General features: G+C 44.0%; 1 protein-coding gene across 6 annotated transcripts in view; it reads left to right on the top strand.

The window, feature by feature from the left end:
* sorcs1 (sortilin-related VPS10 domain containing receptor 1) overlaps nucleotides 1-18,134 on the top strand; it is a 219,248-nt gene that overhangs the window by 164,312 nt on the left and 36,802 nt on the right. For all 6 annotated transcript variants that reach the window (XM_087842206.1, XM_087842204.1, XM_087842205.1 and 3 more), the window contains exons 9-14: nucleotides 1,124-1,303; nucleotides 3,004-3,150; nucleotides 6,344-6,446; nucleotides 9,358-9,434; nucleotides 12,801-12,892; nucleotides 13,219-13,326. In XM_087842206.1, the coding sequence (XP_087698332.1) occupies nucleotides 1,124-1,303; nucleotides 3,004-3,150; nucleotides 6,344-6,446; nucleotides 9,358-9,434; nucleotides 12,801-12,892; nucleotides 13,219-13,326 (707 nt within the window). The remainder of the gene's footprint in view (nucleotides 1-1,123; nucleotides 1,304-3,003; nucleotides 3,151-6,343; nucleotides 6,447-9,357; nucleotides 9,435-12,800; nucleotides 12,893-13,218; nucleotides 13,327-18,134) is intronic.

Genomic DNA, 18,134 nt, shown 5'->3' on the forward strand with positions numbered 1-18,134 from the left:
GTGTGCTGAGCAGTGCTGGTCAAGTTACTTGAAAAACGGCATTAGTAACTAATTACTGATTACTTCTCCAAAAACGTAATCCTGTTACTTGATACACAGCTTGAATATGTAATAAAACAACAGACCTTTCAGCCCAGTTCTATTTTTTCTGCATGTAATCAAATGGAAAAGTCTCTTTTTAAAACTTGTTTTATTAGTTTTAATCTTTTAACTTTATGCATCAAGCGAAAATTAAATTATATGTAACTGTCTGTGACTTCTTTACTATTTAAACCTATTTCCTGCATAATCCATCATATAAAATAAAATGTTTTGTGTTTGCACGCACTCCTTCAAATAGATGCGAGTAAAACACAGCAAAAATTAAATTAATTAATTAGCTCCGAGTCCTGTCGCTCTTAAATCTATTGTCCCCTGTTTAGCAGGAGTGGGGCGGGTGGAGGTTTGCCCACAGTGGTCATGTCAGCGGGGGGATCCGGGGGTTTCTCTGGAAATGTCACATTCCCGTGGCAGCTCGCTCAGATATGAAGTTTCATTTTTCGCTGTAGAAAGAAGTTTTCTTCCCATGCAGAGTGAACAGCTGACACTAATGTTTTGTCCCTTTTTAGGGAGTCAGTACTTCCACGCTTTAAACGCTGCACGGTCGTACTCTCTCCGTATTATCCATTGTTGATCTGCACATGTCTGTTACCACGGACACAGCACACGATTACATCATTGTCACGAGACACTCTCACAAGCAAAATCACGGTTTAGTAACGGCGTGCTTACAGGAAAGTAACAGTAATCTAATTACTTTTTTTGCAAAGTAATACCTTACTTTACTCGTTACTTGAAAAAGTAATCAGATTACAGGAATGCATTACTTGTAACGAAGTTGCAAACGCTCAGTGACTGCAGAGATCCAAACATTTATATGGCACAAAAACAGTGTGCCAGCAGCTTCATGCATGGGTTTCCATGTCTGAGGTGTAATGTGTTTCGTCCACACGGTGTATATGTCAATTTGTTATTATTGTCAAGACTTTTTATTGTATGATACAAAACAGCACAAACATAAGTTGTAAAGATAAAAACGTTGGGGTCTGAAGAAGGGTCTGTGATATGATTTTACTCCGACCAGGATCTGCACGTGATCAGTACGGATGAAAACCGTGTCGTCGCGGCTGTGAGGGAGTGGAACCAGAATGAAACCTACAACCTGTATGTGTCGGACACTTCGGGGGTCTACTACACTCTGGCTCTGGAGAACGTGGTCAGCAGCATGGGCCCCGAGGGAAACGTCATGGTCGACCTCTACGAGGTAAAAAAAACATTCAATTTTATTTATATAGCGCCAAATCACAACAAAAGTCACCTCAAGGCGCTTCAGAGATACAGAGAAAAACCCAACAATCATATGACCCCCTATGAGCAGCACTTTGGCGACAGTGGGAAGGAAAAACTCCCTTTTAACAGGAAGAAACCTCCGACAGAACCAGGCTCAGGGAGGGGCGGGGCCATCTGCTGTGATTGGTTGGGGTGAGAGAAGGAAGACAGGATAAAGACATGCTGTGGAAGAGAGACAGAGATTAATAACAGATATGATTCAATGCAGAGAGGTCTGTTAACACATAGTGAGTGAGAAAGGTGACTGGAAAGGAAAAACCCAATGCATCATGGGAATCCCCCGGCAGCCTACATCTATTGCAGCATAACTAAGGGAGGATTCAGGGTCACCTGGTCCAGCCCTAACTATATGCTTTAGCAAAAAGGAAAGTTTGAAGCCTAATCTTAAAAGTAGAGATAGTGTCTGTCTCCTGAATCCAAACTGGAAGCTGGTTCCACAGAAGAGGGGCCTGAAAACTGAAGGCTCTGCCTCCCATTCTACTTTTAAATACTCTAGGAACAACAAGTAGGCCTGCAGAGCGAGAGCGAAGTGCTCTAATAGGGTGATATGGTACTAGAAGGTCATTAAGATAAGATGGGGCCTGGTTATTTAAGACCTTGTATGTGAGGACCACTGATGCTGTATCCACAGGAAAATAAACTGTGTCTGAAGCAGGAACGTCGCACAAATGCAGAAACCTCAGCTTTAGTTTTGGAGCCTGCCGTATTCATTTTAGACAATTCTCTGTTTTTAAACAGCAGGCCTGCTCGATGAGCACGCGGCCTGCAGGTTTATTACGAACGCTGATCAATACTTTGGAGCTAGCAGGCAGACGTGATGAAATGTACTTGCTTTGTCATTTTGCAAAGGAACGCCGCTGCTGTAGGCCTACAATCTTCAGAGCACATTGTGTGAATATGAAACAGCTTCAAAGTGCTGACATCAACAAAGGCAAAAGGGCATTGTGCCAGCGATATAGATTTTTAGGAGCCTGAGATTATTTCTTCCTTTGATTAATAACTGCAGATCACTTTGCACAACACACCAAATCCAAAAAACAGATGGTGCGCTATGAGCTGGTGTTGAGGCTCTGTGGAACTCACGATGCTTTTAAGTCTAACGTAGAATAGAACTATATCTGTGAATCTAATAATTAAGCCCTTAGTGATGCCGCTCATGTCTGCTGTGGCCCGAGCAATAGAATCGAATCTACTGTCTTGATTGGGGTCGCCACCCGAAACGTACGATGTGCTAAATCTCTCCTCCAAGCGAGATTGAAGTATCTGTCAATTACTAAAGTGGAGTTTCATTGCCTGATGCCACTGTCACAGACTCAATTCAGTATCCCTGAGTCGTCCTGCAGGTCTCCAACCGGGAGTCAGATTCATTTAAGACGCACATCGATTATTCACAAGTCTCCAGACAGTCGATCATTTCCCACTCAGGGTTTGTGGCTGTGGTTGGTTTTTGTTGGGAATGCAAAAGTAGGCTGCGTTTCCTTGACGTCTCTGATTTGCTTTTCCAACGCGTTGCGATTGTTTTCAACGTGACTTGAAAATAGGAAAGTAATCATATTTATCGGTCAAATAAAGTCCGAGTTTCACATAAAGCCGTGAACCGTTCTGATTCTCCAGGTAGCGGGAATAAAAGGAATGTTCCTCGCCAACAAAAGGACGGACAACCAAGTGAAGACGTACATCACCTACAACAGAGGCAGAGACTGGAGGTTACTGCAGGCGCCGAGCAAAGACCTGAGAGGCAACAGCATTCACTGTGTGCTGGTGAGTTTCTTTGCATCTGCCAGCGAGATGCGTTCATACATGTTTTTATATGTGTGCGCTTCCATCAAAGAGAGGCCTTGACAGGGGTTGACTGATCCCAGCAGCAACGAGAGCCCGAGCTCGGAAAGAGCAGCGCCCGTCAAAGCTGAGTGCTCTGAGGCTGCTCAGCTGAAAGGTCAGCCATTTTGATTCAGTCCAATAAGCTGACCTCCCATTTAAAGAAAGACTTGTCAGACAGAAAGGCTTTTCTGTATTTTATCTGCCTTCCTTCCTGAGAGCCTCTAGAAAGTTGGAGGCTTCTCATACTCTAGTGGAGTTTTCACTCACTAGTAAAGTTCAGAATTACAAGTAAACAACCTACCCTTGAAAATGGAAACCGCTTATTTCTTGTAGCCCATTTTTCTTTTCAATGCCTTACCTCTTTGTGTGTTTCTCTGTTAAATGAAATGTTGCAAAACCAGTGACTCAAAGACAACAGCTAGGTAAAGAAAGCACAAAAGTCCTGAGCATTTGTAGAGTTATGTCAATACTCCAGCAACCTTGGATGGTAGAACCACTTCTGCAAGAATCATAGCAAAGCAAGACATTTATACAGAGGCCAAAGATGCAGTCAGTCAGTGGATGGAGTACAGATTGTACGGAGCCCCGCAGGGGACATGGGAGAAAAAAAAATTAAGACGGACTTTTGCGAGATCTCGCAAAACAAACTCGGGATCTCGCAAACGTTTTAGCCGCATTCTTCGGACGCTGGCTCGAAGCCGACCGGGAGGTCGAGGCACAATGTGCCGGGAAAGCGGTGTTCCTCCCGGCTGTAGTAGGTCTCGACCTCCCGTTAGCTCGAAGCTAACGGGAGGTCTCGACCTAATGCTAATGGGAAGAATGCGGCTAAAACTTTTGCGAGATCTCGCAAAAGTTTTGCGAGATCCCGAGTTTGTTTTGCGAGATCTCGCAAAAGTTTTGCGAGATCCCGAGTTTGTTTTGCGAGATCTCGCAAAATTTTTGCGAGATCCCGAGTTTGTTTTGCGAGATCCCGAGTTAGTTTTGCGAGATCTCGCAAAAGTCCGTCTTAATTTTTTTTTCTCCCATGTCCCCTGCGGGGCTCCGTAAGATTATGTATCCAGTTGTTCTATTTAATCTGAACAAGAACCTAAAGAAAATCTCAGTTTTTAAACCCTTACGATGTAACTACAGCCCAGCCCTTGCAGCAGTATATTAATGACTAACCTCGTATTGTGGATGGATTATCTCAGTCGTTCTCCTGACTGAAGTTTGGTCCCTTTACAGCATCCTCCCATGCGATTGCATTTGTCCCTAACCATCAGGAACCCTCACGTTAACTTTTACTGAGTGGAAAAAGTTAGCGTTCATCCTGCAGCTTCACTGTTTGTTATGCTAACATGGCTGTGTCGCTAGCGACCACATAGCACATCATTATTTACCAGCTAGCCTAACTTCCACTTCCGTACCATTGATTCATTAATGCTGAATTCTCTGCAGCTGCTCTATTACCATGTTGTTGCAGTATATTAATGACTAACCTCGTATTGTGGATGGATTATCTCAGTTGTTCTCTGACTGAAGTTTGGTCCGTTTACAGCATCCTGCCATGTGATTGCATTTGTCCCTAACCATCGGGAACCCTCACGTTAACTTTTGTCAAGTGGAAAAAATTAGCTTTCATCCAGCTTCACTGTGTTTATGTGTTTATGTCATGCTAACTAAAGCTGTGTAGCTAGCCACCACGTAGCACATCATTATATAGCAGCTAGCCCAACTTCAGTAACCCTACAAACGTCACTGCTGTTTAGTTTTCTGTCTTCGTTTATGTCGGAAGTGATAGCAGAGCTGTACGTTTGAATTTTTCAGAAATCCCTCAGTCAGAACATGTTTCCATCTAAAGATTACATACCTAGCTAGCTAACTTCAAACTTTGTTAAACTTCATAAATCCTGTTTTCATGGATGCCTGGATGTTAAACTTTATTGTTACACCTGGTAGAGCAGTAGCGCTGATCATTTTATTAAAGATGGAAGACAGTTTGTAACTCTCAGTGATACCGCAGTGTTCGTTTGATTTTGGGACCCGGAAACGGCTAATGACGTCAGACGATAGGTGCTAAGAAATGCCAAAAGATGTGCCTTGCAGACAACAATGGGGGTGATCACTTAAGGAGAGGGATATTCGAAAAGCACAAGACTGTGCACAAGTTTGCTCACATTGTTATTTTAACAACATTGTGTTAATTAAGAAGCAACCAAGTGGTAACCTCCAGGGCTCATCACTGATAACTGGAGCTGATCACCACTGCACCATGTTTGATTGCTTTTAGAAGATTATTAAAATCAAGTGACCTGAGAAAAGTATGACCTACTGTGTGGTACACACCAAATTGTGCTTTAGTTCAGTTAGTGAAATTCTCGTTTTTTATTAGTCTACACTCATTTCCAGCAGGTATCTGTGCCCCTCCATTGCAGCCGGTCAGTGCAACATGGTAATCAGACTGATAGACTAGCAGATAACTCAACCCTTGGACCAGATCTGATGGTTTCTGGCTCTAAACCAACGTGGCAGCCGTTAAAATGCTAATTGTGAGGTTTAACAAATGCTTCGTTTAGATGCCATAGGTGCGTCATGTCGAGGAGGAGCTACAGCCATCTGTTATCGTGTCAAAGAACGAGGGTTAGACGCTTTTCATCAGTACAAGTTTCGGATGAGCACGGCTCACTTTAATCACCTTCTACTAATACATGTCGCTAGATGACAACAGTTTGACAGTTGGTGTCACTGTAGCACACCTTCGCATATGTCCTCTTGAAACGACTGTATGTACAGAAATAATCACCTTTTTTGATAAACCAATTAGCGATTCAGTGGCATGCCTCGCCTTCCACCCATATTATACAGTCATTTGTCAGGAAATGTCAGAGTTTTAATAAACCTCTAAACAGCCCGTCACAACATGGCCTGCACCAGTGGCATTTTGCTGGGTCGTAATGAGAATTGTGTCTGTAAAGGTTAACCCAATCAAAATTAATGGTGAGGCCAGTCAATGGGGAAATGGTGTTTGTGATAAAACCGAAGACTTGGGAGGGTTGCTGATCCACGTTGAGGCAATAGCAGTTTTGCGCAGAAGCATCTTTTGGAGGTTTTTTTAATAACTGAGTTTTTGATTTCTCTTTTTCCCCCTCTGTAGCCGTACTGTTCATTACATCTCCATCTTCACGTGTCTGCAAATCCCTACACATCTGGAAACATAGCCAGCAGGGACTCGGCGCCGGGGATCATTGTCGCATCAGGTGGGTGAGAGGGAATATGTTTCGAGCAGCACGCCGTCTACGTTCTCCGTGTCTTCTTGGACTTCTGAGGAGTTTTCTTTAAGACAAAGCTCATGTTTTTATCTGTCATTAAATTACTTAATGAAAGAAGGACTTGACTGAAAGGTTAAAACATCTAACCAGTGCTCACTGTTGTTGATTTGCCAGGGTTGTAGAAGGAAAGTCGAACAATATGTGCATTATTCAGTTAATAAAGTAAGGTATTGTATGGTTTGCTTAGATTTTAGTATACAGCAAAGGTAACATGAAAGAGCCTCAAAACTGCAAAGACATTAGTGATTAAGAAATGCTGTTTTTCTTCTTTCTTCTGTGTTAACTTTAAGATATCTGTCTGTTTCTCTTAGTTATTAATCATTTCTGTGCATTTTCCATGACTTGTTCTTCTATGCAGTTGCACTGTAGTGTTTGTTGCATTTAGCATCGGCACATGACTCCAGCAAGCATGTGACATGCTGGCATCAGCTCACCTTAAAACGCAAACAGATAACTTGACAACAGAAAAAGCCCTCAGAGCAGCATTGTTCCCGAGAACACGTGAAAAATAGGCAAGGACTCTAATTTATTCACTGTGAAGAAGAAAACAAGGTAATGTGAGATCAGCAGCCCGCAGGTGGATTCACACCTGTGATATTTACTCCCGTGTGGACCGGCTCTGTCAATAACATGCAGGCACCGGCCTCGGGTGTCTGGAGAAGGCCAAGTTTACCCTACCAGCATGAATGCCATGACCTTTATGAACCACTGTGGGATAAGTCGGTTTCACTGATTTGGGAGTAAAACAATTAACTTATTTATTTCAGTCTATGTCATTATTTCAGCTACAGAATGATGGAAATGAATGAGAATGATTACTTATTTCTTCTTTTCTGTCCCAGACCATCATTTGGAAGTTATTTTGGGAATTAAAATGTTTGGAAATAGTCCTAAAACAGTAAAACTTATTCCAAGTCCTGGTTCTGAATGATTATCTCAGTCATATATTTCTTCTGCCATAGTAAAAAGGTGGCAGATGATATGGATGCATCGTGGCATTGTGTTAGAGTTATAAGGAAAGGTTAGCTTTAAGGTAGGGTCATCAAGTCCATGAGCTGAAAGACACATTAAAAGCTAAAATGATCTATTCATACACTTGTGATTAATGTTATGTTATGAACATTAGCCCATTCACAGTGTGACATGGGATGGGCTTTTAAACATTTTGTGGTCTTGTTCATCAGAGAGGAGCGGGAGGTTGACGGATGGATTAGTACTGATGCGATCAATCACTGGTCCAGTCTCTGTGGTTAAAAGCATGAAGGCAAAGCTGTCGATTTATTGGTCAGCTCCTATCCTCATGTTTGACCACAAGCTGTGGGTCATGACTGATTGAGGATAGTATCAACAGGACAGCTTCCTCTGTAGGAGGCCCTGACTCAACCATAAAGAGGGTGAAGAGCTCATACGGGAGGGGAGCAGGGGAAAGCCACTACTATAGGTTTAGGTCAGATTTTCCGTCTTTGCCCTCCTGGTAGGAAACTCCAAGGGCAGACAATATTATAGCAAAATAGCCTTTATAGTAGTGAGAACAAACACTGAGCTCACTGTTTAAGGGATCAACATTTAGTGGGCCTTTATTTAGCTGAGATTTAACTGCTATTACAAGTTCATTTATTGGTCGGTAGCAGGAAACTGGACTATAATCCACATGGTCACATGGTCACTGTTGTTTGGAGTCCTGTGGAATTTGTAGGCAGTAGACTACAGTACTTTCGCAAGACTCTATGCTTATAAGTTGTGCAATGTGAGGGCTAAGAGATCTAGTAGATCTTTATTGTCTATGTCTGGGTTACAGTGCACTTTGTGACACATTAAAACAGAACTGTTGGGTAGAGAAAATGAGACCTTTATAATAATAGCATCCCAAGATTTCATCTCAACTCTAAATTGTTCATTACAGCATTTGTTGCTTATATTTGAAGTCAAAATGAAAGTAAATCTGTTATTTCGACCGCCCGTAGTGCCATATGGGACCCCGAGCCCCCAAACTGGAGACTTTATAACTGTCAAAGACAGGAAGCAGAACAGTGATAAAAGCAAACGTGTATTTTAGAATATTAATTGGTTACCAACGACGTCTTTCAGACATCTGAGTTCTCCCTAATCTTGTGTTTTTAATTAAACCCAACCCTGAACCACTGTCAAGGTGGAAGACTCGAGGAAATCACTATCAATCACTAAAAGAAGAAAGAGTCATGAAGCACAAGACGACACGAGGCTAGAGGAGATGCTAAACATTAGCACGTATACAATTATAGTTCTGTGAATTATATTACACTGTTAGCGCATGATACAGATGCACTGTATCCACAGCACACGTGTACATCACACCAGCATGGTGACAACATCAACTGGAGCTCAGCAGAAATCTAAACATCCGGCACTCGTGTAGCTCGTATGTTATGATGAGTGTGAAGCCTATTGTTTATCAAGAGGCATTCAGAGTCGGGAACAACTGGAAAAACCACCACCTGGCGCCAATTACGGGCTAAATTAAAGCAATTACAGCCGTCTGCACAGAATTAGGGAAGCTTGTCTTAATGTGGTCAGAACTGCTGAATGAGGGATACAGTAATCTGGATTTATTGGTTAATTTAGGGGTATGGGCAAATGTTGCACTGCACAATAGATCTTTCAGAGGACTGTAATTACAGCAACTGTCTGCAGCTGCAAGCTGGTGCCTCCTGCTGTAGAACCACCTCGCCTGAACAAAATGTGTAAAAGTTGTATTTTGTCAGAAATTAATTTCCCTTTTGTGCATCAAACTGTTTCTCCACCTCGAAGCACTTGATCAAGTTTGTTTTCTATCCTTTCTGCGAACTGGCCTCACGTCCAGGCTCCATTGGGGCAGAACTGACCACCAGCAATGTCAGTGTGTTCATCACCTCGGACGCAGGAAACACGTGGAGACAGGTGAGGCAACTTTGTTTTTGGACTGTTGTGATGTCTCGCTGGTAAACGAATTCTGCATATGTGTCACATTTGAGGAAAAAGTATCTAAGCTCTAAGGCTACGTTCACACTGCAGGTCTTAATGCTCAATTCCGATTTTTTGATCAAATCCGATTGTTTTGTCTGCTCGTTCACACTACAAATAAAATGCGACAGCAAACGCGCTCTAGTGTGAACGCTCAAAGCGGCCGCATGCACAAAAGAAGACATCACACACAACGCGCTCTGTTTAGACCCAGACCAACAGTATTGTTTGACTGATGGCCCTTAATATAAAGACTTCGGACTTTACGTTTCCCAATTTTTGCTTTAAGTTATTTTGTTATTTACATAATAATGTAAATAACCTAATAATGATCCTTATTGCTGGATGGCCAGGAAGCGTTCGCGATGTCTTCTCCGGCTGATAATTGGCGTCTGTCTTGTGTCGGTGACGTAAAAGACGGATTTAATGCGACTTGACCGTTCAAACAGCAGCTTTCTAAAACATCAGATATGTATCGGATTCAGTACCACATACGAAAGTGACCCAGATCGGATTTGAAATTATTGGATTTGGGCCGTTCACACTGTCATACCATGATCGGATATGGGTCGCATAGGGTCAAAAAAAATCGGATTTGATGCGCTTTCGCCTGCAGTGTGAACGTAGCTTTACTGACTGAGAACATTACTTTCTTTTCCAGCTGATCACGAGTGACCAGACTGTTAAACAGAACGAGTCCTCTCACGCTTTAGCTCCGTGTTTCAGTTTAACAACATTTATATAAAGTTTAGAGATAGTTTGGTTGTATGGAATATTCAAACTTTTAATGTTGTTATTCCGTCATTGCAGACTAGTGGATAACCATCCCTCTGAAAATTTAGGTAAAGGAGTTCATAAAAATATTCATAAATTCATTAAAATTATTTTAAAGTTTTTCTGTTAGCATATACTTTTATATAAAAGATGTATGAAAGTCGAGCCAACGTGTCCTTCACTAGTTTTGGAATCTCAGAGACACAAATATCTGATAATCAGTATCAGGTAACAACAAAAAGAATATTCCAATGTTCACTTCTTGGATGCACTGCGCCATGTTATTTGTCAAGAACACAAACACAGTGGAGAGGCCCAGTTCAGTGACTTGAGTGTTGGGTACTTGTGCATTGGCTTTATTTACCCCCCAGAGGTGGTTTTATGTCGGTGGATAAATACAGAAATATAGAGGACAGTTGCAGGCTGATCCACTTACCATACACTGTGTGTCTGTGTGGCTCACCAACCCACTGGAGAACTGACTGTTTGGTCTTTGTATTTTTCTCTTGGGTGATTTCTGGGAAGGTGAAAACAATGTGTAGGAAGGCGGCTCACAGTGTATATGAAAGTATTTCCAGAGCTGACTTTCATTCACCAACATGGATTTCAAGCTTGGCTTCAAGTGAGCAGTTGGGACCTGAGCATTGAACGTTGTGTATCGCATTAGAACATCTGCCTGTCTTCTTCTGTTTGGTTTCGCTTGTCTGTGGACTCCAGTTCCAGTAAACATGGCTGGCTGTCGGTCTGAAATGACCTGCAGCCCTGATCATAATCATCCATGTGGTTATCCGCCATCCCATTTAGCTTCTGAGTTTCATTTAAAAAAGCCTCACACATGTAAACAAACCAATGTGCAGTGATGAGTATGAGGTGATTAAGTTTTCCATAAAACAAAACCTAACATTGGAGGTGGAGAGTGCAAAGTTAGAGTAACTCTATAAGCACCATTAGTAAAATAAAAATAAGAAACGACTGCATTCATCCACCAAGGCCAAACATTTATCCAACACTAAGCATGAATGTCTGTGAAGGTTCTCAGTCATCCAGGTCATCGTAGTCAAAGGAGCTTGCAAAGAAAAGTGTCTGGACTTGTTTAAGTTGCTTGAAGACGTTTCACCTTCATCCGAGAAGCTTCTTCAGTTCTAAGGTCAAATGGTGGAGAGTCCCAGATTTAAACCTAGTGGGAGTTTCCCCCCACAGAGGGACAAAAGGACCCCCTGATGATCCTCTAATCGCCTGAGCCAAGGTGTGAAACTGGGTGTGGGTCCCAATCAGCCAGAGTTTCGGGTGAGCTCTTTGTGACGTGGCCCCACCTTATCATGCGAATTCCTGAGGTCAGATGGCCCAGGATGTGAGTGGGTGTTAAGGCGTCTGGGAAGGATCTCAAAACTGGATTATAGATGGCAGAGAGTTGGTGTCGTAAACCACCGCCTCTGTTCAAAGATGGTCGCTCACAGTGAACATAGATGCTTCTTTCACTCCTCTTTCAAACCATCTGTCCTCTCTGTCCAAAATGTCACTCACATCCTGGGTCAAGAAGCTTCTCGGATGAGAGGTGAAACGTCTTCAAGTAACTTAAAGAAGTCCAGACGCTTTTCTTTGCAAGCTCCTTTGACTAAGCATGAATTGACTCCTGAGCTCATATTTTATACCCATACTGAACCCAAGAACATCAAGACAAGGATGCAGATTATGAAGAAATGAAACAAAACAGTAAAAAGTCCTTTAAAAATGTCAAAATCTTGAAATTGACTTTAAAAGTTTGTCAAACAAATAATCAAATACCTCATCAGAAAAGGTAAGAGCCCGAAAAACCCCTTAAATTTTCATCCACATATAAATAACACCAATTAAAAAATCAACATCATTGTTCAGAAACAAACCCCACGGCTTCTATTCGGGCGCCGCGACGTTCTAATCAGATCAGTTGTTCTTGTTTCCAAGCACAAACCAATTTTAATTTAAGAGTCACAAAGTTTGCCAAGTCACTGCTGTTGGCGAAGCTCAACTTCCTGCAATTACACAATCGCGCAGTGCAGCAAATATGTTATATTCATTAATATTACAGCCTCATGTCTGATAATTAATTTTTCCAACGATGTGCGCCGTTAAATCTCGAACAAACAGCCGCTCGCCATATGGAGCACGATGAACCGACTGACCTCCCGTCCTCTCGCTGAAAACATCCTCCTCCTCGCTCGTCGCCTATCCTCAAGTTTAGAATATAAGTCCTCAGACAGCAGCCAGCTTTTTTTTAAGGTCACCAATCATATTAATTCTATAGACCGGCTGAATTCATTGGCTGCATAAACCGCACATTAGACGGCCTCTACATCACTCGATTCACTTCAGTTTATGGGGCTTGTTTCTAATTAAAGACAGCAATGAAAAATAATTATTTGGAAGGTAATGTAGCAAAGCAGGGCCATGATTTGCATGTGTGTGTGTGTCTGTTGTGAAAAATGACAGTGTGTGTGTGTGCAAATGTGTAGACAAGTAAGAGTACTTCAAGCGTTTTTGTCCCAGCAGATTTTTGACGAGGAGTACGCAGTGCTGTATCTTGACCAAGGAGGGGCCTTGGTGGCAATAAGACACACTCCGCTTCCCATCCGACACCTGTGGTGAGTCATTATGACAGAGACGCCATTTGTCACAGCATGACTCATTTTCTCTGAGGGAACTGCAAGTCCTAAGTTAGTCAAGTAAAGGCAAACGAGTTTGTCTTGGAGCGAAGGGACGGTACGACTGTTTAGAAAACCTCGGATGATTGTCATTCGGCTTTCTGGGTTTGAGACTGTAATGATCGGCGTTCTCTCCGAGCGGAGAACCTTCAGCCCTGCGCGGAATATAAAATAAAGTCGTTAGACAACTCTCAGGGTCATTAGTGTGCGCACACAGTTGAGGGATTAGCAGCGGCCCCTCGTGAAGCAGCTGTTTGTGTTCCCAGGTTGAGCTTCGACGAAGGACGGCAGTGGAACAAATACAGCTTCACCAACACGCCCTTGTTTGTGGACGGGGTGCTCGGAGAGCCGGGGGAGGAGACTCTCATCATGACGTGAGTAGAACAGCAAATTGCTGGTGTCTGTAAATGCGTGCTCTCTCGCGTCGTGACCCGAGCCTGTGCCGCTTCCATCTACAGCTCCGCTCTATTCAGGATTCCTGACTGTGTGTTTTCCTTTTCATGAATAAAAAAAAAAGGTTTCTGTCAAGGTGTAGCCAACATCAAAACTGGCTGTCTGATTACGATCACAGGAGATCAATGCTTCAGCGACAACGTGACTGCCCATTTGAAGAGCATGAAGAATGATCAAAATGATCAAAAAATGCCTGAGAAAACGAGAAGCTTCATTTTTTTATAAAGTTTTAACTGCATTAGAAAGTGGAGAGAGGCGTGGGGATGATTTAGCGTGCCCTCGGAAATCAGATTTATGAAGATTCCTTCTGTGTTCTTTCAAATTTATTATTAGAACAGCCCAGAGCAGAAGTGCGTGCATATGGTATGACGCAGCACTGCTCCCTTATTGCAGCAGAGATTTAGGACTTTGGGACGTGTTACCACAGCCGTTACATCAATGTTTCATGATACCTGCCATAAATGACAGACTGACAGCTGGCTGTGGAGTCAGCCTTACAGGAGAGTGATAGGGCACAGCTGGAGAGAGAGAAAAGAGAAATGCAGCTTTTTTTGGTGGGACTCGAGGGTGGGGAGCTAAAGGCGACGCTGGTGGAATAAGTTCTCGAATGCCTCTCAGCTGGCAGACACACCATTAGTTTTCATAAGACCATCATGCACTGTTTTCTTATCAATTTGTACTCATTTTTACAGTAAGTGCCTGTCACGGCTGGGTGCCTCAGAAGCTAATTGACAGATTGATTGTGATAAATATGCTGTGGTATGAATGGTGAGGAGGGGTCAGTGCAAAGACACGCAGCCACTCAATTTAGCTAGAGATGGAATATTTATCCACTTAGTCTCATAACCTTGGATTGTGTTTTGTTCCTGACCAGAACATGAAAAAATATGGCTTTTCGTTCTGATTTAAAAGAAAGGGTTTTTAGTAACAGCGTAACGCTGGAAATTATATACTGTGGATTTCGTTTTTAGATTGGGAACATTTCAAGTGTTAGTCACTGTTAACGAATCCCATGTAAAGACTAACCGAGCAGAACAATTTATTGCACAATATGGTCGTGTCCAAATTCATGGGCTGCATCCTCCTGAGGACCCGGCCTTCGCGGTCTACGTGGGCCGGGTCCTCAGAAGGTCGGGTAGGCCGGAAGTAAACGGCTGGGGAAATTGGACGGTCTAGCCTTCTGATTAGCGTCACCGTTGTCTCGGTGGAGTTTAATAAACTTGGCCGTCTGCTCCTTGCTATCTAAAATATAACAGGACACTGGCGTAAATTCTCGACCATCTCACACTTCTGTTTAATCGGTTTTCTGTTTGACGTTTATCCAGCTGTGTAAAAAATCCGGAAGAACCCACCCGGGGGATTAATAAAGTTTTATTTTATCTAATCTAATAACTTTAATCTCAGCCAAACCGATTTACTCACGAACAAACAAAACACTGAAAAAGCCCAACAATAACATTTTAGGTTGTCTAAGTAACTTATATATTACGTTTATGATGATCTGAAAATGATGTACCGGGAGTTGTGCCGTTCTCGGCCGCATCAGTAACCCTCGAGCTCCCGGCTAGCTATCGAGCTGGTGGGTAGCAGACGTCTCCGAAAACGTCGGAGCACTTTAACAAATATGCGATATCTTGATAAACCGAGCAGATATTTGATGTTTACACAGCTACTTTCTCGCCTGAAAATATGTTAAAAGTTTATTTTGTGACCCAGAAAGATTAGTAAGAGTAATTTTAAAACTTAGTAGCGGCCGCCATTGTTGGAAACTGGAGTTTGGCTGGGCCGCACTATGAATTCTGGGATATGGTAGGCCACGAAGGACACACCCGACCCATCCTTCAAATTCGGGGAAAAGGAGGACGCATTTGTCGGCTGCATTCGGAGGAGTCTACGAATTTGGACAACCTTCGGCGCGTCGCTGTGACGTAATCAGTCTACAAATGCGGCCTCAGAAGGATGCAGCCCATGAATTTGGACACGACATATGTCATTTTCCATGTTTCATTTCAGTCGGTGCTGACACCATAAAATAAAATCAACAAACCCTTTATTGGATAGGGAAGCTGTGTGGAGGTGACTAAGCTGAGGTTGAACTTTCTGTTGACTCTCTGTAGTTGCTGCACAACTATTTCTGTCACATGTGCTTTGAATGAAAAGTTGGATGTCTTCTCGAGTCTAATGTGTTTTCCAATTTCCCAGCTCCCTACTAGAATCCAGCAACTGGTGGTCACTTGCTGCAAGACAAAGCCATGCAACAGGGACTCTTGTTGTTTTAACTTCCACCATGTCTCTGGCAGTATGTCTAGGGTTAGGGTTGGGTTTGGGTTTGGTTAATGTGCTCTCCTTTTCATAGATTTTTCACCTCTTTGCACTACTTACATCGAAACACGTTTAACAGAAAATCTGTACCTACAAAATGAATGACGGTTCACGTGAAATCCAACATTTAGTCCCTGAAATCGTTTAGCATGTTGCGAAAGCCTAAGCCTAGACAAGTCACTGTTGACTGGATGGATTCCAAGAGTTAAACTTTACAAAACTAGCTAGACAGGTGACTTCAGTCATGCTATCAAGTGATCAAGTGAATAATAAGCAGTTGTGCTTTGCAAGATACCGAGCTGAATTCTGGCTCAAACCTCTTGTAGCCTCTCTTTCTGGTGCTCTGCTTTCCTTCCACAGTCCAAAGATATGCTCTCATCTGTGATGGATGAGGAGCCTGCCCAGGGTGTACCCTACGTTTCGCCCTACACCTGCGGGGATAGGCTCCAGCATCCCCATGACGCTTACTTGGATAAGTGGTTAACAAAGTGGATCATTGGATGGATGAATAAAGTTTCAAAGAGGCAGACTGCTAGATTAGTAAATTAAAAATACAATGCCCCAAAAACCAAACATGATGGATTTGCAGATAGCGGATAGATTTGTACAACTACCCAACTCTAACGTTGCAGGATAAAAACCTGTTGGTTCTTCCAATGATGGATCGCAGGCAGCAGATCTTGTGTGTTTTAAGTGAGGAGCCAAATGCACACGACGCAGGCGGGACTGATCTTAACAAAAGTGCAGATTTATTCGGACTAATGGCAAAACAGAGAAAACAAAGGGCAAAAGGCAAAGTCAGAGTTAAGATAAACTGAACTGGGAGCTAACCTAGACATTAAACTTGGACACAGGGAACGTGGATGGTGACACGAGGAACCTAGACATGGAGACCTGGAACGTGATAAGAACAGACAAACCCGGCAATGACCACATATTATAAACACACGAGGATGACGAGGGAAGTGGAAACACTGGGGAACACAGCTGGGACGAATAGACATAATGACACAGGAGGAAGGAAAACTGATGCAGGAGGAACAATGCGGTTTTCGTCTTGGTCGCGGAACACTGGACCAGCTCTTCATCCTCTCGAGGATACTTGAGGGTGCATGGGAGTTTGCCCAACCAGTCTACATGTGTTTTGTGGACTTGGAGAAGGCATTCGACCGTGTCCCTCGGGGTGTCCTGTGGGAGGTGTTGCGGGAGTATGGGGTGTCTGGCCCATTGCTACGGGCCATTCGATCCCTATACAACCGTTGCAAGAGCTTGGTTCGCATTGCCGGCAATAAGTCGGACTCGTTCCCGGTGGGTGATGGGCTCCGCCAGGGCTGCCCTTTGTCACCGGTTCTGTTCATAATTTTTATGGACAGGATTTCTAGGCGCAGCCAAGTGGCGGAGGGCTTTCGCTTTGGTGGCCTCAGGATCTCATCTCTGATCTTTGCGGATGATGTGGTTCTGTTGGCTTCATCGGGTGAGGGCCTCCAGCTCGCACTGGAGCGGTTCGCAGCCGAGTGTGAAGCAGCGGGAATGAGGATCAGCACCTCCAAATCTGAGGCCATGGTTCTCAGCCGGAAAAGGGTGGAGTGCCCACTCCGGGTCGGGGATGAGGTCCTGCCCCAAGTGGAGGAGTTCAAGTATCTCGGGGTCTTGTTCGCGAGTGATGGGAGAAGGGAGCCGGAGATCGACAGACGGATTGGGGCTGCAGCTGCAGTAATGCAGACGCTGCACCGGTCCGTCGTGGTGAAGAGGGAGCTGAGTGTAAAAGCGAAGCTCTCAATTTACCGGTCGATCTACGTCCCTACCCTCACCTATGGCCACGAGCTGTGGGTAGTGACCGAAAGGACGAGATCGCGGATACAAGCGGCGGAAATGAGCTTCCTCCGAAGGGTGGCTGGCATCTCCCTGAGAGATAGGGTGAGAAGTTCGGCCATCCGGGAGGGGCTCAGAGTAGAGCCGCTGCTGCTCCACATCGAAAGGAGCCAGCTGAGGTGGTTCTGGCATCTGGTAAGGATGCCCCCTGGGCGCCTCCTGGGTGAGGTGTTCCAGGCATGTCCCACCGGGAGGAGGCCCCGGGGCAGACCCAGGACACGCTGGAGAGATTATATCTCTCGGCTGGCCTGGGAACGCCTTGGTGTTCCCCCGGATGAGCTGGAGGAGGTGGCTGGGGAGAGGGAGGTCTGGGCCTCTTTGCTTAGGCTGCTGCCCCCGCGACCCGGCCCCGGATAAAGCGGATGAAGATGGATGGATGGATGGAAGGAAAACTGAACACAGAACGCAAGACTGTCAAAATAAAACAGGAAACAGACTAAGATGGAGACTAGATGCACGGCTCAACACTGGGACCGGGGCGAGAAACAGACTTAGAAATAGAAACGGGAGGCCAAACACAAAGGCTGTATCCCAA

The sequence above is a fragment of the Neolamprologus brichardi genome, chromosome 6 (genome assembly GCF_056152115.1).
Source record: "Neolamprologus brichardi isolate AB-2024 chromosome 6, ASM5615211v1, whole genome shotgun sequence".
Taxonomy (NCBI): Eukaryota; Metazoa; Chordata; class Actinopteri; order Cichliformes; family Cichlidae; genus Neolamprologus; species Neolamprologus brichardi.